This window comes from Vigna angularis, chromosome 6 (assembly GCF_016808095.1).
Source record: "Vigna angularis cultivar LongXiaoDou No.4 chromosome 6, ASM1680809v1, whole genome shotgun sequence".
In the NCBI taxonomy this organism is placed as follows: domain Eukaryota; kingdom Viridiplantae; phylum Streptophyta; class Magnoliopsida; order Fabales; family Fabaceae; genus Vigna; species Vigna angularis.
In genome coordinates this window covers 20,300,206-20,327,413 of record NC_068975.1, presented here as the reverse complement: position 1 = coordinate 20,327,413, position 27,208 = coordinate 20,300,206, and the positions used below count along the sequence as shown (strand labels likewise).

At 31.0% G+C, this 27,208-nt stretch overlaps 2 protein-coding genes across 2 annotated transcripts; both read right to left on the bottom strand.

Annotated features, from left to right (window-relative positions):
• Positions 1-475: 475 nt before the first annotated feature.
• On the bottom strand, positions 476-3,851 carry LOC108321912 (peptidyl-prolyl cis-trans isomerase FKBP16-1, chloroplastic). The gene is made up of 8 exons (XM_017553820.2): positions 3,722-3,851; positions 2,652-2,831; positions 2,511-2,545; positions 2,044-2,137; positions 1,792-1,852; positions 1,134-1,179; positions 855-925; positions 476-755 (listed from the first exon to the last, which is right to left on the bottom strand). Exons 1-8 carry the CDS (start codon positions 3,784-3,786, stop codon positions 663-665), a joined length of 645 nt encoding a protein of 214 aa, XP_017409309.1. The 5' UTR covers positions 3,787-3,851; the 3' UTR covers positions 476-662.
• Positions 3,852-6,241: 2,390 nt separating this feature from the next.
• Positions 6,242-10,411, bottom strand: LOC108341069 (calcineurin B-like protein 3). The gene is made up of 10 exons (XM_052878650.1): positions 10,234-10,411; positions 9,331-9,376; positions 9,093-9,247; positions 8,758-8,840; positions 8,529-8,588; positions 7,762-7,870; positions 7,563-7,615; positions 7,402-7,482; positions 7,161-7,273; positions 6,242-6,555 (listed from the first exon to the last, which is right to left on the bottom strand). Exons 3-10 carry the CDS (start codon positions 9,214-9,216, stop codon positions 6,498-6,500), a joined length of 681 nt encoding a protein of 226 aa, XP_052734610.1. The 5' UTR covers positions 9,217-9,247; positions 9,331-9,376; positions 10,234-10,411; the 3' UTR covers positions 6,242-6,497.
• Between the last annotated feature and the right edge of the window lie 16,797 nt (positions 10,412-27,208).

Genomic DNA, 27,208 nt, shown 5'->3' with positions numbered 1-27,208 from the left:
GAGTAGAGAAAAGCTAAAAGAAAATTTTTATAATAAAATTTGTCATAGTTAATAAAAGGAAATTTCTTCACATACGAAGTTCAAGTTGGTTTTACTAGTAAAAACAAATTACTTTGAGTTGATGATTCATGTTGTTTTGAACACTTATTCATGTGTAATTTGTAAATGTTATATATCATTTTAAATTGAGAATATGATGATGAGTTATTCGGATTGAAAATGTGTAATGAACAATGTAGTGAGTATATTTTATATCTTAGATTGATATTTTTTTTATGTTGATCAATTATTGTACGTAATCATGGTATAATCCTACTTGACACCAAAACAACGATTCTCATGGCAAAGGCAACATATACACTCAAAGTTAGTTTTTTTCTTCTTCTTAACTTACATGTACTATTTTAGTTTCTCAATTTCTAATTTATTAATTAGGTCCCTTAAATACTACAATTATACTATTTTAGGTCCTCCATCAATTAAAATGGGTTTACATAATATTGATTTATGACATACTAAAGTTACATAATTATTCAAAAATAAATAAAATCACATATTTGTAACATCTAAGGTATTCAATTGGTATAATTTAAATATAATGAGCGCAGTTAAGATATCTAAAAAATGAAAGTAGAATTGAAAAAAAAAAATAATAAGCATAACTAATTAACTGGAGGGCTCAAAATTTTCAGGAGTTGAACTTCAAAAACCAACGGCTCCTGTGCATGAGAAAAAAGGCTGCGACGAGGGCCAAACTGCAATTAACAAAAACACACTTTGCAATCTACTATTACAATCAAATATAACAATTATTGAGAATTTACCTTAGCAATTAAAAGAATATCTAATCTAACCTCTTCAGGTATTGGTTTCAAGTTCTCGTTTACATATCCTGCTGAAGGTGGGATCAGTGCTCTTCTCTTTCCTAAAAGTACAAGTAAATGCCACAGAACAATAACTACAATGATAACATTAATTAATTGACCTTAATTTAACATGTTATTTTTATGTCATGCCCATTGTTATGTTTATGAAAGCATATGTTATAAACCTATGTATAGATAGATTGCATGCCAAAGTTTGGAGTAAAATACATATATAACAACTTTTATACATGCCATGGAGGAACATACCACCAACTCTCATGCCTGTGAGAACCTCCTTTAAGCCCACTATCATCTGCATACAAATGCAATGCAATTAGTATAATGTGACCTCATAATTGTTTTCAAAAGAACAAGAACCAAGAATTTGAATGTCAAGTGATCAATAACATAATCTTTTTATGACTATTGTCATGTGTTGATTGGTGAAGCTGTTAAATTCTAAAATGCAGAAAAATAATGAACTATTGTTATGACAACTATATGTTTACGTTTGCTTACCCGTTTGTGATTGTGATTTTCATATGTGATGATCTTATTCTGTATGGGAGTAGATGATAGTACATGTGCTGGGAAAGATGTACGACACTAGGAGAAGAGTGGTCAATATCGAAAGACATTTAGAATAATCTTTTAGTCTTAGATTTTTCTTTTTTAATAAAGTTTGTTAGTAAAACAATGTTTATTTTTGTTTAGTGAGATTTTCAATAAAATAGGAATGAGGTTTATTCTAAATTATGTAATTTACATTAATTATAGATTTTAGGAAGTGAAATTTGGGATGCTATATTTTTCCATAGAATTAAGGAACTATTTCTAATACATCTATATGCTGGAAAAAAAGAGACTATACAACCTCATTTACATTTGAATGGTAAACATACAAGTTGAATGAAAAAAAACTTACCTGGTTCTCATCCAAGGGAAGTGTAACAGGTGTACTTTCTCCACTGAATTGGTCCACTGTACTATCATGAATTAGAGTATGAAACCATGCAACAGTAAGACAGGTTTGGGTCAGATAAACTGGTTTAAGGGAAATTAAGGGGGAAAATATGAACTAGAAATTGAATGGTTGTGTGTATTAGAATACCATAATGATTTGAATCATGGAAATCAGTGGAATATCATGTAAATGAAAAATTCAGTTTGCAATTACCTGAAAACAAAGTATCCATTTGCACGCCTGCATACACAATTGAATTTAACCACATCTCCATTATGTGCTTCTGGTCCTTCCCCTTCAACAATATCTAATTTGAAAACTTGATATGAATACCTATTTATGTACAAAGACTTGTATTGATAGCTTGATTTAGTTCAATACGAAAGAATAGCAAAATCACTAAAATCTATTAGAGTTCAATGATTTTATCAAGAATCGAGTATATTCACTCGTATATTTGAAGAAACATGGAAGAATCAAGTGTTGCTTAATCTTACAATGGGATGTGGGAAAAAACACATACACACTCAAATGAAAAGATAATGAGGTTGTTGGTCTTTCCATCAAACAAGAACGAAAAGTGTGAATCCTCAAAGTGTTTTTGCATCAACAATTTCTCTCATACAAACATGCTTCATTTTACTGAAGGAATATAGTAGGGAGGTTGTAAAATTCTTTACCTTGAATTCTCACTCCACTTGGTAGCTTCAAAGTCCTAGATGCTTCACATAAAAAATAGTAAATCATAAATCATGATACACTAACAGTTTTCATTTAACAATATTAGATTAGGTTAAAAAAAGGAAGAAAGACAGACAAACCGTATGAATTCAGGTTCCTTCATGTCTGGCATAATTGGTGCAGCCAAAGCAGGAGAAGCATGCCATATCATGTGATTAATCCCCAGAAACTGAAGAACCATCCTTCTTGAAAATCTTTTCACTGTTAACATGGAGACTCTGTTAGACTCATCATAGCTGAGTTTTGCATCCTCCAAGCACCTGGATTTATCAGAGGTTAAGCACTTGGTCAACAAAGATGCTTCTCAAGAAGCATGATGATAACTTTATGCATTAGAAGAATCCATTTTCATAATGAGGATCAAAGATATAAGATAAACACAAAGCACCATCACAAAAGAAAAATAGAGAAAGACATGAATGATTCTGAACCTCTTGCCTATGTGCACGAAACCATCTAAAAAACAGTTCATTTCATTTCAACACATTAACATTTTTGCACAGTCCTGAGAAACTCTCCCCATTACAATAAATCAGAGAAGCCCTCTCCATTACATGACCACCCCTCTCCTTTAGGGTGGTGACCCCCTCCCTAGATTGGGTGTGTCTTCTATCTTCAAGCATAATGTTTGAAAAATTGGATTGATTCTCACAAAAAGGTTTACCATTTGGCCTCTTTCAATTTACCATAGCAAACTTACTTTCATGGTATGTTTCTAGTTTCTCTAGAAAGAAGAATATCTGGCATTTGTCTTGAAACTCAGTTTGTAGAATGAAATCCATTAAAATCCAGACATCGGTTGGCAAGCTTTAATCAAATGATGCACTTATGGGATATAATAAAAGGATAGAAACTCTATTTCCAAAGAGAATATAATCGGAGCAATACAAAGTACGGTAAAACTAGTGAGCTAAAAACTGCAGGGTAAAATATGATGTAAAATACAGATCGGAATTTATATAACCAACAATTAACTGATGGCATTACCAGGAAATAATTATAGCAATTCATAAGAACAGTGGAAAACGAATGTAAACATAAGAACAATAAACTATTATATTAATGTAAAATACGTATTTCAAGGGTACAGAGAAGATCCACATTTGGGCATAATTACTAAGAAAAATGAGATTGGAAAGAAATTTCATGCCTTGGAGATGCATGCACAGAAGCAGCACATGGAGATGGAACCAAGAGAAAAGGTAAAACTGCCATGCTCAAATTGAAATTTGAGAATTAAGGTTGATACTTGTGTGGCCACTGAATTTCAATTATCAAACAAAAAGCATTATCATATGACTCTATCCAAAAGTAAGGTACTTGTTGATGGGTATGGACCCACCAAGCCCAGAATTAGTTACTGTTTGCAACTTCCATTATAAATGCAAAGTGAAAAAGCAAAATTAAAAACAGTGAGAAAATATCATAATGTTGTACTCATTCTTTTTATTTGATTAGACAAAAAAAAAGAGAAAATTTGATTTTAGAGTATATTTTTTTTAATTTCTTGTCTTTTTTATTTTTCATTTGTTAAAAAAATATACATTTTTCTATTACAAATATAGGGTTTTTTTTAACTTAATTATATTTTGTATCCATTAAATTTACTGTGTTAGAGTTTGATTCTCCGAGGTTTTTGTTTAAGTAAATTAAGTTTTTATTTTTAAATTAAGTGAACTTGGTTTGTTTTTTTATTTAACCATTTGAATTTTTAATTTTATTTAAATATTAAGTTTTATTATGCATTTGAGGTATAATTATTTTTAGAAGTTCGAAAATTTATAAAATTTAAGTAAAATTAGAGTTTGATAAATAACAAACAATAATTGTTAGATGTTACTATAACCATTGAAAGAAACGTAGATTTCATGCAACTTTTTTAAACTAATTATGTGTTTTGAAAATAATAATAAAAATAGTAATTATTATTATTATTATTATTATTATTATTGAACAACTTCAATTTACTTTATGTGAAATTGTCTTTCTCATTAATTTTATAGTATGCTATGCACTATCTTATTACATGGGGTGCAGACAGTAATTATAAGGTTGTACGAAACAAAAGCCTAAATTTTAATATCATAGTCACGCGATCCATACCCACTATGTACATATATAATATTTGATCTTTTTAATTAAATGTTTGTATTAATTTTTTTATGAACTTATTTTCTTTCTCTAGCTTTTTCAAGTTATAATGACACAATGTGAAATTGTTTTTCTTTATTTTACTTAATTTACATGTTTTTTAAAGTGTATTTGGATGTATAATTCTTAATTCGGTACAAAAATTGTTATCGTCCATATTTCTGAAATAAAAAAGCACTAAAACATTTCCAAAATAAGCAACTACAAGAGAATGATTTATTTTAAGAATCGAGTGAGGTTTTTCCATTTTTAATAATTCAAACATGTTTAAACTTAGTTAAAACATTAAATAATAAGGTTTTACTTTCTCTTTGATGGAGAAATTCAATTCTTTTAAAACATTAAAATACATTGAATTCAAATTTATTTTATTTTAAATTATTTTATTTTTCAAATGTATTATTTAGGTAAGACTATTCAAATTTTTTATTTAAATAAAGTATTTTAGTTATCAATAAATTCAAAAAGTTATTTAAATATCAAATAATTGTTAAAATTAAAAATATTAATATTAAATATTAATTATCTTTTATAATCAGTTTTTCTTTTTATAAAATATTTTCAAGCTTTTTTTATTTTATATTTGTAAATATTTTTCTCAGTTTATGTTAAACTTCTTAAATAAGATAATATTAGGTTGAATTCATCTAAGGTTAGATTGATACTTCCTTCAAAAAAATCAAGTTAAATTGATCAAAAATCAAATTAGTCTAAACTTACATTGAGTTAAAATCTAAATCATCTCAAACCTCTCTTTTTCTTTTTTATTGCAATTTTTAGATTATTATATAACGATTTTTTGAGTTAAAATCGAATCAAACTAGCTCAAATCCAACTCAAATTAAGTTAACTCAAACTTAAATCAAGTTGAATACATCTAAATCAAGTTGATTTGAACTCAAATTAAGTCAATTCATATCAATTTCACAACTAAGACCAAGTCTAGCCTAATTCAATCAATTCATACCAACTTCATAATTAAAACCAAGTCTAGTCTAATTCAATCAAGACCAAGCTAATCCAAGTCAAGTTGAATCTATCTATGTCAAACTCAAGTTTATCTAAACATATATAAAAATGAGTCAATGCAAATCTAGATTGAGTCAAGTTAGCATAAGATCACCCGGTATAACTTAAGTCAAATCCAAATTAAATTAAACCCATTTGAGTTTGAGATAAACCCTACTAAGTTCAATTGAATTGAGATAAGACATAGGTTAAAATCATGTCAAACTAAATTGAATAGAACAAAATCAACCAAAACTACACAGACTAAAATATAAATTTGAGAATAAAGGAATTCCAAATTCTTACTTTTTTAGATGAAGTTTAAAATTCTTTAACTTTAAGTAATCCAATTATTCTCATGAAAGAATTTAATTTTTTTAAAAAAATTTATTACTCAAACAAAATATTTTATCATAAAACATTTCAAATTCTTCAAAAATAAATAAACTACCATCTTAAAATACATTGTCTAAACATAAGCGTTTCTAAATATTTGGGTATCTCCACCATCTTCATCAATCAATATCAAATATAAATCACAGTTTAAACCAAACTCTACACAACCTTCCAATCCTAGATTTGAAAAATGGGAACCAAATCTGTCCGGAATTTGAAGAAAAAAAAATGATAAAGAAAGCCAGCAAAAGAATCCACAAAATAAAATATATTATTCAAAGATGTAACAAATGTATGGTAAAAGTGGCATGCCCTTTTCTACACAAGCGGCCCTGCAACCCAAAAGGATGAAACCATTGGAGAATTTATCTTCAAGTATCGTCTACTTGTGAATGGAATACAAAGCTTGGGAATGTTGTGGTGATGTCCCTGCCCAAACACATTCAATAGGATGTCAGAAAACTCCAGTGAAAGACAAAGGACAAATAAAAAAATATTAGCAGTATACTAATACCAAATGTGCTGAAGTTAACTCAAGACTTTGCAACTCTCATACTTTTTTAACAGAGATTTAATGATGAGAAGTTATAAAGATATAAAGATCAATGTTATTGTTGGTGATCCCACATAAATAAAGAGTACAGCCAAATTATAATATACAAGCAAGATGCAATCCTCACCTTACCCATCAGCTTTGTGAGATTAAGTTGGACATAAACTCAAAATGATATTAGAATCAATCATAGTCAAGTTTTTTAGAACTATTATGACACCATTATAGAACTCCTATTAGACTGCTATGTTCATTCCTTAGCAGGAGAAGATGGGTTGGAGGTCCGACATCAATTAGGAATAGTGCTAAATTATATATATATATATATATATATATATATATAAATGGGTACAATATTCACCTCACAAGTTGGTTTTGTGAAGTTGGGTTAAGTATAATCTTTCTAAGAGTTATTTTACTATTTACACTCTGGAAAATGTAATGCAGAAATTGACAAGAAAAATATAAATTCAATAATTACTTGAGATATTGAAGGGTCATGTTCTTCAGAAGTGATGGATGACGCAGAACCAGGTTTCTCCACTCCTCCTTGTCAATCTTGCCATCATGCTTTGTATCTGCTTCCTCAAAGGTCTACAAAAATCCAAAACTTTATGTTAAAACCATCCATGTGAGTTATCAAAAAGAGAGAATGAGACTCTTGAGACTAGTGGACACAGTTAGAACTTAGAAATGTAGTTGATAGAAGAATGGGGTAAAACCTTGTCAATTATACTTTCTATAACATCATCTGATAGGTTCATGCCAGATTCGGCAAGAGTAGCTACAACCATTTGCTTCACCTGCATAAAAAGACATAAAAATCAGGCTTGTCTTGAATGAAGAGAAAAAAAATTAGAATTAAAGAAAACTGACTAAGTACCTCTTGCCTTTCAATAAAACCCTGCTGCTTGAGATCATACAGTTGAAAGGAAACTGAAACATGATATCATATGGGTTTAGTTTTGTTTGCTTAAAAAGGTCAGTGCAGAAAATTGAAGACTTGATTTCAATTATGCATTGTAAACACAAAATTCATGCTAAACTAATAATTGTACAAAAAGAAAAACCTTACAACATACATTCAATCTTATCATCAATGGGGGCATTTGGATGGAAAACGGAGAGAGCACGAGCAAACTCTTCAAAACCCAGTATTCCATTGTGCTTTGTGTCAAACAAATCAAATACCTAACATAATTAGAGAAGAATTCATTCTGCATGAGTTTCTGTTGAACAATCTACAAAATATAACACTTGCTTGCTTGCATAGTAAGCTAAAAGGCTGTAATACCATAGCATGCATTGTGTGCATACACTACTTGTGGGCAAGTAAACTAACTATTTCGTACTGCATTAAATATGCCATTCTTTTAGTTACATGTACAAACAGGCACAGACTAATTTTTAAAATGACATCCCTTCTCAAGGTACATAAGTTTAACATAATTTTCACAATCCTCATGTTCAGTGAACTATTCAAGCTAGTGTGTCTAAAAAAATATGATGGACTAGTGACATAATATGCAGTATTATACACAGACCAATGAGAAGAAATTATAGAATAGAGAGACAACTGAACATCTAGAAATGAGCATGACTAGACAAGGTGATTGATATAGTTGTAAAACTGCTAAAAAGGTTGCCTTGGAACATAGTGACCAATAATATAACAAAAAAGGGAGGACTACAAACATTTCAGTCATTACAATAAGCATTAGACATAGAACCAGTTTTTTTTTCTGTGCATCTGTGTATATTAACCTGATATGACCATGGAAAGACACTTTCATGCGTCAAAATAAAGATATTAGCATAGGAAATCAATAAAATGAAACAAAAGCAATACCCGATCGGCAAAAAGACTTTCTTTTTTGTTTGTCTTGAACAATGCTAACTGAAACTCTTCCTGTAAATGATATGTAAAGTTGAGTATAACATCTGATAGAGTTTCTAAAACTAAACCCAAAGTAAATGACAAAATAGAACAATAGAATTAACAGCATAGATAAAGAATGATAAATAAAACTATTAGACATGCACTTTCTTTCGGTGTTGGAAAATGCTCAACTATGTACCTTGTTAATCAAGCCATCATCAATAACAGCACTGCTGATCTTTTTGAAGAGCTCATAAAGTGCTTCTATTTCACTTACACTGACTGCACATACAAGAAATATATTGCTATTTTCTAGTACAAAAATAACGTATTTATTTCCTAACAGCAATTTTCACTGCCACTAATTAAATTACCTCAAAATATGGTGGAATAATAGAAGATAAAGGAATTCAGAAGTGTATATTCTCAGTAAAAACACAGGTTGAAATATCAGAATCAATTTGTAATCTAATTATGTAAGAACGAAAATGACAAGTAATGAATTATAACCATAAAGTAAGGGTAAGTACGTACACACTGTCTCTCTAGCAAGAAGTTCAGGATCTTCAAGGCCTCTCGGCTGGTTGTATATGTCCAGATCACAACATCTCAATATGGAAGCAAATAAAGACTTTAATCCCTCTAAGCACTGCAACATGATATCTTTCGCAAATCAGAACACTCCATAACTGTTCCAAGAATAAATCAGTTAGAAATTCCATTTAGTTCATCCATCATAAAGTCATTATAATAAATCACAAGGCAAACGAACCTTTTAACCATTTCCAATTCCGGTGAAAAATCCCAAATGGCAAGATCTGAAAAGGTAACAACAGAGAAAAAGAAACCTAGTTTCAGACTTGAAACATGATACCGACTTGAAAATAAAGCAACACCACTAGTTCCACTTTCAACCACACGCTGAACTCATTGAAAATTCAAAGTACTTATCACCACGTACTACAAGCATCAAGACTATACACTGCATTGTTTTCTTCCTTTCACTTTGAATCCCAAGAAAATGTGCATAAAAATTCATATTTCAATGATGTGTGTATGTATATATATATTGACACTCCTTAAGCTAGTTACAAAATTTTCGATGTTGAAGTAAATTTCCACATATATTTGATAAATTAATAGGCATTAAGGAACTCAGCATAACACCATACATAAACAACTACAAAAATAGAAACAAACAAAACCTTACTCAGCAAGATGGGGGGTAATGCTACATTGGTCTTATGCCCATATTAAAAACAAAATTTCAGCAAGTCCATAATCTTCAAAACACAAACATAAAATTACTGATAATTGACAAACTAAGAATCCATGACCCCACATCAAGTTCCTCACACAAATCCTCTCAAAGTCGCCTTCGAGCAACATCAGATTTAAATTTCAACCTCCCCACATAAAAAATTACAAACTTTTAAGGTACCAGATTATGAATACAGGGCAATTCACAGCTCACACATATCCACCACCTCATAAGCATGAAAAAAACCCATCGATCTATGGGAACCGGCACCGAATCAAGACATAAAATAAAAGAAACAAAATTTACAGAAAACTCAAGAACCCCAAATCAAAATACACCATAAAATCAAGTTATGAAGCTTCGACCATGATTGAAAAGCAAACAGCCCAGAAGGGTAGGGGAAAAAAATCAGACCTTGGAGGCAGAAGATCAGACACCAGAAAAGGAAAAAGAAAGTGCGTAGAAGATTTGGAGAAGTGAAGGGTTTGGTTGGAATTAAAAGGAATTTGTGGAAGTGGGATGGATGATTGGAAGGAATGTGTTTACGAAGGTGACGCAAGTGATGTTGTCGATGACAGATAGAGTACAACCCACAAGAACCTCTGACAAATTATTTTATATCAAAGGTTAACTCAAATTTTCATATCATAAACTTATCTCTAAAAAATTAGTAAATAGAAGATAAGTTATCTACAAAATATTTCAAACTACCAAATAATCCCAAGTTGTTACAAATTTAGTTTGATTTCATTACTTCTCACAAAATCAGTGAATTTTTGTAGAGTTTGATTCAAAATTATAAGTAGAAGTTGAATTTTGGAAAGTGAGGCTTCCATTCTTACTATTATATTTAAATTAAATTATTTTTTTTTCTTTTCTAAATGTTAATATGGTTTGTTAAGAGACTAAAAAATTAACTGCAACAAAAAATTGGTACTTAGTAACTTAACAATGCTCAGTTGCTATCTTATTAAATCATAAATATCTAATGAAGTTATTTGTTGAAATAATTAAGGATAAAAAATAACAGAAATATACAGTTTTATACGGTAGTTTGTATAAATTTAATTTTGTTTAATCAATCAAATATATTTTTTAGTATTTTTAATTTTTTTTGTTTTTATTTTTATTTACGGATTTTTGTTTTATAGTTTTATATTGTGTATTTTAGTGTTCATCTTATACTACATTTTTATATATTTTCAATCTAATTTAAAATATAATAAAAATAGAATACTTTTAAATGGATATGATATGGCCGTTTTATCAATTAAAATATAGTACGAAATAGCATACTTTTGAAGCAGAAATGGTATAATAACTAAAATAAACAATGTAGTATAAAAATATTCATAACTTAGTAATAAAATCAAATGAGTTTGGTATCTATCATATTTTTAACTTAATTTATCCTTTTAGTTTTTAATCCTAAACTAAATTTTAATAATTTATTGAAAGTTGTTAATAGTTAAAAAATAATTTTGTATTCTAACTCAAATTGTTTCTCGTAAAAAAAATATTTATATATTCAAAGATGTTTTAATACGAATGTTAAGTATAATATAATTTGTATTTCTCTAAATATTTTTTTTTAGAAAATAGAATATTAGAGTTTGTAGGTATATTAAAATAATGAGATCAAGTATTTTATTTTAAATATAAATCGAATTTTCTAAACTCGTCTTATCACTTAAATACTTTTTTATCTCTCTAAAATCTTTTCTTTCACTCACATTTCTCTAAGATTTTTCATTCCTTAGTCATCTGTTTGATGATCAAGAAGTTTCTAGGAGATCACAACTGAGTTATCTCCACATTTATCCGATCAATTTCAAGAATAGAACAAGTAAGTTTTAACTCTTTTTCCTCTCCGGTTAATAATCTATTTTTAGAATAATCTTGTATTGTTGCATGTGTGATCATGTTTCTCCTAGTCATTCTTGGTTCATCTAGAGTTCTAAGGATTCATTTTCAATTTGGTATTTTGTAGGTTCGTATAGATATTCTCTAGTGAAAATAATATAAATATTTTATCACCCCACACTTTTCATAAGGAAGGAACTTTTATAAAAGTATCAGATAAACTCGTAATTTTAAAGCTTTTTCCAATGTTTTTAAAAGTTATTCTTTAAACAATATATATATATATATATATATTATTTAGTTTGGTATATAATATATATTTCATAAAACATAATAAATATATTTTCTGTCACTAAAGTTAAACGTAAAATTATTATTTTTTAAAATAAATAAATAATCTTTTTGTTGATAGGGGAGCTATGTACAACTAAACCCATATTTCACATATGAGTTTTTTATGATGACAAAATAAATGTTTTATAGTTTCTTGCACAACAAAATGACAAAACTTTTGCTTGATCATATCTATATTTGTGCTTGAACTAATTGATATATGCATTCATTGATTTATAATGAATCATTGGGCAAAACACATTGCATATCTGTATGAAATAATCGATTAAATGTTTGTATAATCTGTTAGATTTCATCAGATTTCAGTATATGCATAATAGGGGCAAAACGACTATGTTTTAATCGATTACATTAGGTGAATAATCGATTAAAACACGTTGTTGTGCTAGTACTTGATTGTTGAGTACATTAAAGTGTTCTGAATGAAAAAAGTTTTCAAAATTGATTAACAATGAAACTTAACCGATTATGTTATTTTTTTAATCGGTTAAAGTGTGTTTTATGTTAAAACTTTTTCCTTGGAAAGTCATAACGGTCAATAGCGGTCATATTTTGAATCTTGTGACTTGTATGATATGTTTAATCGATTACATGCACTTTTAATCTGTTAAATCCTGTGCAAATGTAAAACTGGTAAAGCTAAAGGAAAAGCTTAACATATTACATTAATTGTTTAATCGATTAAAATGCGTTATAGTTTAAAAATCTATAAATATATGCATTGTTCTTTGTATTCAACAATTTTATGATTCATAACTTTCATAACTAACTTGATTGTTGAGATTTTAATTGCAAGAACGTCCTGAGTTTCTTGGAAAATCAAGATTGCTTCACTGGAAGGAAATACTTAAAGATTCTTGCAAGAACATTGTGCTTCAACATTGCTGATCATTTCTGCACTTTGAGGTGTACTTCTTTAGATCAGTGTTATCTACAATCAAGGTTGATTGTGTCCCTATTGATGCAGCTAAGAAGAGGACTTGGTGAAGTTTTAGGACTTAGAGTTGGGACTGCTCTGCGGGTGACAAAAAGTGGGTGATCTTTTTAGGTTGCTATAATTGATATTGAGTTAGAAAGGAGAATACAATTGAGAGGATTGTTCTCTATATGTATTTCTTGTAATAACTCTATCAATATAGTGGATCCCTTCATCTAAGGTTGATTGAAGGAAGACTAGACGTAGGCAGTGGATCGAACCTGTATAACCAACTGTGTGAGTCTCTCTATCCCTACACTTTTACATTGTTCTTATTCTTGATTGGATTCATTCCAAGAAAACTTCAAAGATTTCAAAAAGCTTTTTAAAGAACATTTTTTTAAAGGGGAAAACCAATTCACCCCCCTCCTTCTTGGTTGAGAGTATTGGCTTAACTTTTTCTACAATTGGCACTAGAGATGAGAATTCGAACTTTACTCGAATTTTAATCGGTTAGGTTTTTCAATATAATCGATTAAATTTTACTGATGGCCAATACTTCTTAAACTTTTGGAGAAGGTGTATCTATAAACAGACCACCACTGTTTGCAGGTGAAAATTACCCCTTCTGGAAAATCATAATGAAGATTTTCTCGGAATCAATTGACAAGGGTCTTTGGGATGCTGTAATCAATGGTCCATATGAGCCTACTAAAGTGATTGATGGCAAGACTGTGAACACGATATTCTCGGAATGGAGTTTGGATGAAAGCAAAAGAGCACATTATGATGTGAAGGAAAGGAACATCATTTCCTATATACTGACTATTGATGAATTCTTCGCGATATCAACTTGCATTACAACAAAAAGAAATGTGGGATGTCCTTGAGGTAACACATGAGGATACAAATGAAGTTAAAAAAGCTAGGAAAAATTCGCTTATCCAGGAATATGAATGGTTCAGAATGAAGGCTGGAGAAAATATATATGATGTTTAAAAACGGTTTACACACATTGTAAATCATCTTACTGCTCTTGGGAAGAACTTTGATAAAAAAAAAGAAATCAACATCGAGATCCTAAAAAGTCTTAGCAGGAACTGGCAACCAAAAGTCAATGCAATTTCAAAATCTAGAGACCTCCTACCATGAATGTAACACCCAAATATTTTAAAGGGTATTACTGATAGTAGAGACTAAATTAATTCGATATCTCATATAAAAAATCAAACTTTATTTCAATTACTCCAAAGTACAATACCAAACTTACAAACTTTAAACAATATAGTCTTCACCGTTGACATTTCAACTTTTAAATTTTACACAACATAATCTTCCCAATACAAATTTATTCTTTTTACAAAAATCCATGAAAGGTTTTCCCCGCATCTCTCTCATCTCTAAGCTTTTTCAACCACATCTGCAACATTATCTAATCACATATAACATGAGTTATATGATCATAGCATAAACAAATAAGGGTAAGCCAACCATATCAAATCAATCATTAAACTTGTAATAAGAATAGTTTAATCATTTATTTCTACAATTACTCAAATATCATTACCCGATGTCATTAATTCATCATTATCAAAATCATCTTCCTCAATTTCATAAACCTTACAATTTATACTATGCTTACTCACGAAGCCTTATGGTCAGACCGCTCTCTGCCTGCTTCCTTAAGCCTCACATGTATACTATCTCTTACTCTCTGAAGCCTTATGGTCAGACCGCTCTCTGCCTGCTTCTATAAAACTTATGAACCACATATTTATGTCAAAGCCTTATGGTCAGACCACTTGCTGCCTGCTTTCATTAACCTCAGGTGTTACTTTGTTCATACCAAGCTCTCATGGTATAACCGAACATACTACTTCCCGTAGTAAACATCATTTCATAAGCAATAATTTCTTATATCCACTCCAACATTTCATCACATCAACATTTCATACTCTCTTATCCACTCCAACATTTCATCAAATCAACAATTCATAACCTCTTCTCCACATAACTCAATCATGTTCATTCTCTAATCATAATTTGACAATAACCTATTTTGGTGTCAATAAATTAAACATATCGCCAGCTATCATACTTCATATTATAAACTCATTTTTGACCGTAACGAGTATAACTCAACATATTTTCACCAATTAAAGATTCATAGATCAGCCAAAACATTTCATCATATCTTAGCCACTACGTATTAAAGTCTGAACTCAATGTAACGATAAATAAAATATATATGAAGTTTTTACCATGATAATTTTATGCATCTCCAATTAACTTATTTTATTTTAATTTCTATTAGAGATCTTTCTTTACCCCAATTGGTCACCGGAGAGGACCCAGATGTCTGAACGCATCAAACTCACCTTCGACGCCAACACATATGACTAGTCACAACTGACTGGACCAGGCCAGGGCTGCTCTATGATCAGGGATGTGCCAACTCAGGTTTTTAAGGTTCCTCTATCCTACCAACAAAGGGAGGCCTTCAATAATTAACAATTTATTTATTTAAATTATCTACCTTGTTCGCTTATGCTCTAAATCTAAAATGCCTAATTTTAATATTTTTACTTCGTCTTACAACAACCTCAAATAGTATCACTACATCTATTTAATACTCATACAATTTTATTACAGAATCCTTACTCTAGACCTTCCAACAAGATCAATTTCAGCCAAGAAACTCATTCATGATAGAATTCATACAAGATAATTATAAACAATTACCCATAATAAGATATTACTATAAATGGTCATAGAAGAATACAATATTTGACAATCATAAGAATAATCTTAATATAAAAATTCATGGGAAACAAGAAGTTGAATCTGGCAGAGCCGGTTAGACAACTTCTAATTCATCCCAAAATACAATATAATTAAATAACAAGAACAATACATGTCTAGGGAAATAAGAAGTTGAATCTGGCAGAGCCGGTTAGACAACTTCTAATCCTTCCAAAAATGCAATAAAATAAATAAGTAAAGCAATAAATAGTTTGGGGAAACAAGAAGTTGAATCTGGCAGAGCCGGTTAGACAACTTCTAATCCTTCCAAAAGTGCAATAAAATAAATAACTGAAGCAATAGAAAGTTTGGGGAAACAAGAAATTGAATCTGGCAGAGCCGGTTAGACAATTTCTAATCCTTCCAAAATACAATAAAATTAAATAAGGAAAACAATAGAATGTTTGGGGAAACAAGAAATTGAATCTGGCAGAGCCGGTTAGACAATTTCTAATCCTTCCAAAATACAAAAAAATAAACAACTAATAACATACAAGTGGCATAACATAATCAACATTACATTTTACAACTATCACACTTGGATATCAACACAAAGCATACTCTCATTTAAAATTTAAGATCATACAGAAACAAAATACTCCATATTCAAGATATAAGATCAGAAAAAGCAAAATATAGCATATCCAAGACTCAAGATAATACAAAAAGAAATACTCAAAGTTAGCTCCCCTTACCTCTATTACAGACTTAATCCCCTCGTCCTCTGAAAACTTCCAGAATATCCCCTTTGCAAAATTTGAAATTCTTCCAACTCTCTTCTCTCAAAAATTTTCTAAGTTCTTTGGTGTAAATTTTCAGCCTCCCCCCCTTGGCTATTTATAGCAAAAAAATTTACTATTCATTTTTACTATTCATTTTAACTATTCATTTTTTTATTCATTTTACTATTACAAAAATAATTTTTTATTTGCAATTTGATAAATTCTGATCTCAAAGCTACGTGGAACACTTATCCTTTCCAAAAATATTTTTTTTTACTATTCACTTTTTACTATTCACCTTTTACTATTCACAATTTACTATTCACTTTTTTTTTATCTAGTATTTAACTTACAAATATTTTTCAAGGATCTTACAATCTCCCCAACAACAATTATTTTCGCCCTCGAAAATTATTTATTTAAACAAAGACTATCTAACAAAAGATTACTTACAAAAGAGATATGGATATTCCTTTATCATAAATTCTTCCAATTCCCAAGTCATTTCCTGTGTGTCTTCATTCCAAAGTACTTTTACTGTGCGAATATCTTTCCCTCTTAGCTTTTTCATTTGAACATCTAGTATACGCACTGGTCCAACTTCCATTGTTAAATTTTCCTTGACCTGAATTTCATCAACTTCTAACACATGCTTTGGATCTGGAATATACTTCCTCAGTTGGGATACATGAAAAACGTTATGCAAATTTGCCAATCCAGGTGGTAATGCTACCTCATAAGCCACTGGCCCAATCTTTTTGAGAATCTGATACGGTCTGAGAAATTTTGGTGTCAGTTTCCTCATCTTGATAGCTCTCCCGACTCCTGTAGTTGGTGTTACTCGTAAGAATACATGATCTCCTTCTTCAAATTCTAACGGTCTTCTTCTTTTGTCGGCATATGACTTTTGTCTACTTTGAGTTGCTTTCATCCGATCTTGAATTAATTTTATTTTTTCTGTGGTTCGCTGTAATAGCTCGGGTCCCACTGTTAGTGCTTCCCCATCTTGAAACCAACACAACGGGGTTCTACATCTTCTTCCATATAAAGCTTCATATGGTGGCATACCAATACTGGAATGATAACTGTTGTTGTAAGTAAATTCTACTAATGGTAGTATCTCATTCCAACTTCCAAGATGATCTAATACACAAGTTCTTAGCAAATCCTCCAAAGACTGAATAGTCCTTTCTGTTTGACCATCAGTCTGAGGGTGATAAGCCGAACTCATCCTCAACTGCGTTCCCAGAGCCTTCTGTAGCGTCTGCCAAAACCTTGAAGTAAACCTTGGATCTCTGTCTGACACAATGCTTGTAGGTATTCCATGCAACCTCACTACTTCCCTGATGTATAACTCCGTCAGCTTTTCTAGAGACATACGTTGATTAATGGGCAAAAAGTGAGCGCTCTTGGTTAGTCTATCAACGATAACCCAGATAGAATCGTGACCTTTTTTTATGATTTTGGTAAATGTGTTACAAAGTCCATCGAGATACTGTCCCACTTCCATTGAGGAATGTCTAACTGTCGTAACATCCCTCCCGGTTTTTGATGCTCCACTTTTGCCTTCTGACACACCAAGCAGGCTGCTACAAACTCGGCCACATCCCTCTTCATTCCATTCCACCAAAATGACTCTTTCAGGTCTTTATACATCTTAGTCATACCTGGATGTATGCTAAGACGACTTTTATGGCCTTCGTCTAAAATTAAATGTTTTAATTCACTCTTTGCAGGTATACACACTCTGTTCTTAAATCGAAGGATGCCATCTTTACTTAGAACGAAGTCCTTAACTTGATCGGTGTCCAACAACCTGATCTTTTGCTGCAACTCTTGATCCATCGACTGCTCAACCTTCACTTGTTCTAAGAAGTCACTAGTGATTACTAAATGACCACACCATATATGATCTGGGGTTAACTGCAACCTCAAGTTCATATCACGTAACTTTTCTAACAGTTCTAATTCCTTCACCATCATTGTTGTTATCTGAGCTTGTCTCCTACTCAATGCATCTGCCACCACATTGGCTTTTCCTGGGTGATATAAAAGCTCGAAATCATAGTCCTTCATATATTCCATCCATCTTCTTTGTCGCATGTTCAGCTCCTTTTGATCGAACAAATACTTTAGACTCTTATGGTCACTAAAAACTTGGAAACTTGCCCCATAGAGGTAGTGTCTCCATGTCTTTAATGCAAATACTACTGCTGCAAGTTCTATGTCATGCGTTGGGTAGTTCTTCTCATGCGCCTTTAGCTGCCTAGATGCATAAGCTACAGGTCTCCTTCCTTGCATTAGGACGCACCCCAATCCTTGATATGACGCATCGCAGTACACCTCAAAAGATTTGCTAGAGTCTGGAATGATTAATACTGGTGCTGACGTTAGTCGTTGCTTCATATTCTCAAAACTGGCTTCGCACTTGTCAGTCCACAGAAATGGTTGATCTTTACGAGTTAACTGAGTTAGAGGACCTACAATCTTGGAAAACCCTTCAACAAAACGTCGGTAATAACCGGCTAATCCTACAAAACTTCGTACTTCAGTTACAGTTTTCGGCCGCTCCCACTTTAGCACAGCTTCCACCTTTGTTGGATCCACTGAGATTCCTTGAGCAGAAATCACATGACCCAAAAATTGTACTTTCTCTATCCAGAACTCACACTTTGACAGTTTCCCATACAGTTGATGTTTTCTTAAAATTTCCAACGCCACCCTCAAGTGTTCTGCATGCTTTTCCTTATTCTCTGAATAGATAAGAATATCGTCTATAAATACTACCACGAACTTATCTAAACATGACCGAAATATTCTGTTCATGTAGTCCATAAAAATCGCTGGAGCATTCGTCACGCCAAACGGCATTACCACGTACTCAAAGTGTCCGTAGCGAGATCTGAAAGTCGTCTTTTGCACATCTTCCGTCTTGACCAGAATCTGATGGTACCCAGATCTGAGATCAATTTTTGAAAACACCTCTGCTCCTCTCAACTGATCTAATAGATCATCGATTCTTGGCAAAGGATATTTGTTCTTTATTGTAACCTTGTTCAGTTGTCGATAATCCACGCACAACCTTGAACTTCCATCCTTCTTCTTCACCATCAATACAGGAGCTCCCCATGGAGACACACTTGGACGGATAAACTTCTTCTCCAGCAGATCTTCGATTTGCTTTTTCAACTCTACTAGTTCGGCAGGAGCCATTCTGTATGGAGCCATAGAAACTGGGCCAGCTCCAGGCATTAGATCTATTGTGAAATCGATCTCTCGACTAGGTGGTAAACCTGGTACTTCTTCTGGAAAAACATCAACATATTCTTCTACCACAGGTATTCCGATGATTTGTTCTTCAGTATTCTCTCTTTTCTCCTGAGCTAACACCACAAAGCAGGTAGCTCCATCTTTGATATCCTTCGCAACGACTCGAGTTGAGCTTAGTTCTAAATCGTTCAAATTTAGAAACTCTATCTTTTGTTTCCCACAGTCAATAAGAACGTGATTGGCAGTCAACCAATCCATTCCCAAAATAATGTCTAGATTTTGAAGGGGTAAGCAGATCAAGTTCACTTTGAACTTGCGTCCTGCAATTTGGATCGGGCATCCGACACAGACTGAACTGGTCGTAACTGGTCCCGATGCTGGTGTAGAAACTACTAATTCACACCCTAGATCAAGCATCGGTAATCCGAGTCTTTCTAAACATGCTAGGGATATAAAGGAGTGTGTGGCTCCAGAGTTAAACAAAACATATACGCATTCTCCTAACAACATACAGGTGTGTAAGATTAATGTACCTGGCTTAGTAGCCTCTTCTGCAGACATTGCGAATACTCTCCCTGTTGCCCGGGGCTTTACTTCAGCAGAATCTTGTTGTTGTGGTTCTCCCACCTTCTTTTTCTTTGGACAAACATTAGCAAAGTGTCCCGGATCATTGCAGATGAAACATCTCTTCCCTTCAACTTTTTCCCCAATAAGTTTAGGGCAGTCACGTCTGAAATGTGCCCCTCCACACTCAAAACACTTCACTGTTCCTCGATATGATAATTGTGGTTTTTCATAAGGTTTTTTGTTGAATTTCATTGAAGATTCTCCCTTGGCAAGTCTGGAAACTCTACTTGGATCAAACTCCAATAATTCTATCATTCTGGCTTTCTCTACCAATGCTGGAAACTCTTGTATTTCCAATGGCATAAGTACCTTCTTCAGTTCATGCCTTAGTCCTCCCTCGAATTTTCGACATCTCCATTCTTCTGTGATATTCTGAGTATAAAACCTCGAGAGATAATTAAATTTTACTACGTACTCTTGTACTGATAACCTCCTTTGTTGTAAGGTCAGGAACTCCGCCTCCCTTGCAAATTTTGCACTGTTTGGAAAATATTTTTCCAAGAACCTTATCTTAAAGTTCTCCCAATTCACAGCCTCACCACGAACCGTCATCAACTGTTGCATACTTTCCCACCAATATTCAGCCTCCCCCACCAAAAGAAATGATGCATAAGTTAATTTTTGTTCTTCTGAGCAAGTTATTACCCGAAAAATCTTCTCGTTCTGCCTTAGCCAAGAGTCAGCCTCATCCGGAGTAGCCTCCCCATTAAATTTAGTTGGATCATGCCTTAAGAAGTCATTCAAGCTAGAATGATTTTGAGGTACTTGATCAACTTGTTGTTGCTGCATCTTTGTCGAGTTTAAATGATTTCTTCAAAAAGATAACAATACAATTTAGCATATGATATCAATTTCCTCCAATAGTCGTTTTCATCATAACAATTAATAGTTTTACTAAGAATAATAATTTCACTCCCCATAGTCCCAAAATACTTTCGAAAACCATTGCTCTGATACCATAATGTAACACCCAAATATTTTAAAGGGTATTACTGATAGTAGAGACTAAATTAATTCGATATCTCATATAAACAATCAAACTTTATTTCAATTACTCCAAAGTACAATACCAAACTTACAAACTTTAAACAATATAGTCTTCACCGTTGACATTTCAACTTTTAAATTTTACACAACATAATCTTCCCAATACAAATTTATTCTTTTTACAAAAATCCATGAAAGGTTTTCCCCGCATCTCTCTCATCTCTAAGCTTTTTCAACCACATCTGCAACATTATCTAATCACATATAACATGAGTTATATGATCATAGCATAAACAAATAAGGGTAAGCCAACCATATCAAATCAATCATTAAACTTGTAATAAGAATAGTTTAATCACTTATTTCTACAATTACTCAAATATCATTACCCGATGTCATTAATTCATCATTATCAAAATCATCTTCCTCAATTTCATAAACCTTACAATTTATACTATGCTTACTCACGAAGCCTTATGGTCAGACCGCTCTCTGCCTGCTTCCTTAAGCCTCACATGTATACTATCTCTTACTCTCTGAAGCCTTATGGTCAGACCGCTCTCTGCCTGCTTCTATAAAACTTATGAACCACATATTTATGTCAAAGCCTTATGGTCAGACCACTTGCTGCCTGCTTTCATTAACCTCAGGTGTTACTTTGTTCATACCAAGCTCTCATGGTATAACCGAACATACTACTTCCCGTAGTAAACATCATTTCATAAGCAATAATTTCTTATATCCACTCCAACATTTCATCACATCAACATTTCATACTCTCTTATCCACTCCAACATTTCATCAAATCAACAATTCATAACCTCTTCTCCACATAACTCAATCATGTTCATTCTCTAATCATAATTTGACAATAACCTATTTTGGTGTCAATAAATTAAACATATCGCCAGCTATCATACTTCATATTATAAACTCATTTTTGACCGTAACGAGTATAACTCAACATATTTTCACCAATTAAAGATTCATAGATCAGCCAAAACATTTCATCATATCTTAGCCACTACGTATTAAAGTCTGAACTCAATGTAACGATAAATAAAATATATATGAAGTTTTTACCATGATAATTTTATGCATCTCCAATTAACTTATTTTATTTTAATTTCTATTAGAGATCTTTCTTTACCCCAATTGGTCACCGGAGAGGACCCAGATGTCTGAACGCATCAAACTCACCTTCGACGCCAACACATATGACTAGTCACAACTGACTGGACCAGGCCAGGGCTGCTCTATGATCAGGGATGTGCCAACTCAGGTTTTTAAGGTTCCTCTATCCTACCAACAAAGGGAGGCCTTCAATAATTAACAATTTATTTATTTAAATTATCTACCTTGTTCGCTTATGCTCTAAATCTAAAATGCCTAATTTTAATATTTTTACTTCGTCTTACAACAACCTCAAATAGTATCACTACATCTATTTAATACTCATATACAATTTTATTACAGAATCCTTACTCTAGATCTTCCAACAAGATCAATTTCAGCCAAGAAACTCATTCATGATAGAATTCATACAAGATAATTATAAACAATTACCCATAATAAGATATTACTATAAATGGTCATAGAAGAATACAATATTTGACAATCATAAGAATAATCTTAATATAAAAATTCATGGGAAACAAGAAGTTGAATCTGGAAGAGCCGGTTAGACAACTTCTAATTCATCCCAAAATACAATATAATTAAATAACAAGAACAATACATGTCTGGGGAAATAAGAAGTTGAATCTGGCAGAGCCGGTTAGACAACTTCTAATCCTTCCAAAAATGCAATAAAATAAATAAGTAAAGCAATAAATAGTTTGGGGAAACAAGAAGTTGAATCTGGCAGAGCCGGTTAGACAACTTCTAATCCTTCCAAAAGTGCAATAAAATAAATAACTGAAGCAATAGAAAGTTTGGGGAAACAAGAAATTGAATCTGGCAGAGCCGGTTAGACAATTTCTAATCCTTCCAAAATACAATAAAATTAAATAAGGAAAACAATAGAATGTTTGGGGAAACAAGAAATTGAATCTGGCAGAGCCGGTTAGACAATTTCTAATCCTTCCAAAATACAAAAAAATAAACAACTAATAACATACAAGTGGCATAACATAATCAACATTACATTTTACAACTATCACACTTGGATATCAACACAAAGCATACTCTCATTTAAAATTTAAGATCATACAGAAACAAAATACTCCATATTCAAGATATAAGATCAGAAAAAGCAAAATATAGCATATCCAAGACTCAAGATAATACAAAAAGAAATACTCAAAGTTAGCTCCCCTTACCTCTATTACAGACTTAATCCCCTCGTCCTCTGAAAACTTCCAGAATATCCCCTTTGCAAAATTTGAAATTCTTCCAACTCTCTTCTCTCAAAAATTTTCTAAGTTCTTTGGTGTAAATTTTCAGCCTCCCCCCCTTGGCTATTTATAGCAAAAAAATTTACTATTCATTTTTACTATTCATTTTAACTATTCATTTTACTATTACAAAAATAATTTTTTATTTGCAATTTGATAAATTCTGATCTCAAAGCTACATGGAACACTTATCCTTTCCAAAAATATTTTTTTTACTATTCACTTTTTACTATTCACCTTTTACTATTCACAATTTACTATTCACTTTTTTTTATCTAGTATTTAACTTACAAATATTTTTCAAGGATCTTACAATGAACATGGCAACTCTGCTTGGGAAACTAAGAGAACATGAGCTTGAGTTAGGCAGATTAAGAGAGGAGGAAGAAAGTGAATAAAAACACTTCATTGTCCTCAAAACTACAAGCAAGAATGTCTTAAGAAAACCAGTTAGAGAAACTGACTCGTACTCAGAGATACCTAAACAGGAAGTAATGAACATGATGGTAAAGAATTTCTCTAAATTTATGAAATCTATAAAAGTTGTTTCTGACTTTGCAGGTAACTCAAGAGACAATAAAAAGAGGATTGTGATTCCTACATGCTATGAATGTGGAAAAGAAGGCCATATCAAGTCTGAATGTCTTGTCTTGAAGATTAAACAAAGGTCTGATGAGAAGACTAATCAAGACAGAAGAAAGGACATGCAAAGGAAAACCTCTGTTGCCTGAGAAGACAATGATTCAGAAAACTCTTCAAGTGACAATGATCAAAGTCTAGAAGAAGAGTCAAATCTATGTTTAATGGTTGGTTCAGTGAATTCAAAAAGTAGTGGCTACAATCTTAATGAAGAGCCTGTAGAAGGCAAGTACTATCAACTATTGGATGCTTTTCAATAACTGCATGCTGAAGCTATGAGATTACAGTACAAGGTTAATCGGTTAAATAGTGAAAAAAGGAACTTTGAATATGGAACCTGGTTGATGATAATGCATGTCTAAAAACTGAACTTGATAGTGCTTTACAATTTGGTAAGAATGCTAAAGTTGAAATAAAAATTGTTGTTCAAGATTGCACTGATTATCTAGCACACCTAGAGAAAATTAAATACTTAATCAGTACACTATCCAAGTTTACTCTAAGAAAATCCAATCTTGAGGCTGTGCTAGGATCCCAGAAAATGGTTATTAACAAACAAGATATAGGTTACTCTGCTAAAAGCGAAATAAATTCAAAGAAGTTTTCTGAGCAAACCTTTGTCTATTTCATGCATTTTAAAATGTTTATTAAACTAAAATAATTGATTATATATGAATATAATTATAACTAAAATTAGTTAAAATAATTGCATAAATTATTTAAGGCTTAATTAATAATTTGGTTTTTATGTTTAGAATTATAATTCACTTTGTCTTAATTTTTTTTTCACTCAATTGAACTTCAATACTTTTTTAATAAAATCAATTAAGTATTTTTGTTAAATTGATTAATAGTATATTTGGCAATTTGTCAAAATTTAGAAATGTCATATGTAAAAACTAAAAGAACTTAATGTAGAAGATAACACAGTTTTATACACGACGCTAACACCAATTTGATTGTATTTAAACTATGTTGGAACACATTAAAACAAAAATATATCATATAACTAAATGTAAGAAACAAATTATTAACTAAACCATAATATAACAAAATAATTTTACCATTAAAATTGAACAAATGTTATGTATATGTAAAACTTTCAAATAATACCGCATTATTATGAATTTAATGAATTTCAATATTTTAAAATCTATTCATTATTTGTTATCATATATATATATATATATATATATATATATATATATATATATATATAAAACTTGACCAATCAATAATTAAATATTAAATAATTAGATACGGTGACAATTACTTGAAAACCAGAAAGTGCTATATAGTTAAATACACAATGTACAAAACTTCATACAATTAATATATTAAAATTAAGCTTCTAATATTATATAGAGAAAATTTCAATAAGGCATCTTCAAATAGAAGTGAAGACGAAAATTTACTAGTCAATTATAGACATTTCAATACAAAAATATTTATTAGATGGTACATGAAAAATTAAAATAAAAAGGTAAATATTTTGAAATTGAAAGTTGAATAAAATTGGAGGAGTTAAGCAAGGGTAGGTGGAACATCTCTTCCTGAGGAGAAGCAACTATTAGTCTTACAACCAACACTTTACAACCACAAAGGCTTTCTTTTTCTTCCTAAGTAAGGGTAGGTCAATTATCAAACCCTTTTTTTCTACCCAAATAAATCATAATCATAATTATTTAAACCAACTTGATTTTAACATTAAAATATTAATTTGCAAGATGCTATAAGAGAAAATCTTGTACCTTTGTGTTGTTTGAAATCTTTTGGAGGATTGGATCATATGATTGTTTCAAGATATAATTGATTTCCAACACAATATAGACATAATGTAAGTTGAAGAATTAGTTAATACGATAAAGAAGAAAAAATAATCACCAACCGCCATGTGACTCAATGAAAAATATTTGAATTAAAATACAATGATGATATTAGAAAAGGATAATCATATGAATAATTTATTTTAATGTGGGTCGAATTAAATATGACTCACCTAATTCATTTAAAAAGATAATAAAAGATAATAAGAGTGAATTCATCATAATCCACCACTAATAGTTTTATTTATTGATTTTATAATTTTTTTAGAAGTTTTTTTATTATAACTTTTTATTATTATAAATATAGAAGCATTCAACTAAATTATCACTTTTTCTGAACAAAAACGTCAATTTTTAGGCAATTTAAGGTAATTATTGATGTTAGAAAAAAAGAAAACAAGAAGGGTATTAAATTTTGTAATTGAAAAAAAAAATCTGTTGAAACCTTCATTAAGGGGATCAATCTTTTATGGAGAAATGTAACACTCTTGATAAAATATTATGGTTTTTTAACATTATTTTATTTAAATAAAATAATTCTCACAAAATAATAACATCTAAAAATGATTGTTATTTAACCATACTGTTTTAAACATATAGAACTAATAAATTCAAAATTATAAAATTTTTATAAAATTGCTTTCAACTTTTTAGTAGTTTCATGTGCATTAAGTCAAATTGAGTTTCAACAAACATTCTAAATTTAACATATTATTAATTGTTAATCAAAGAAAAATTCCCTTAAAAGTGACTTCTATACTAAGTAATAAATATACAAAAGTTGGTGAATATCAAAATGATAGAGACTTAAGCTAACAGAACTAAATAAAACAAAACTTCAATACTAAATTAATTGAAAAAACCACTTTTCTTAATTAATCAATCCAACATTAAATTCACATACTAATAAGAAAATAAATTTAATGATTTTAAGAGAAAAGGAAACTTATTTTAATTGAAAGAAGATTGGTCATTTAATCATTGTGT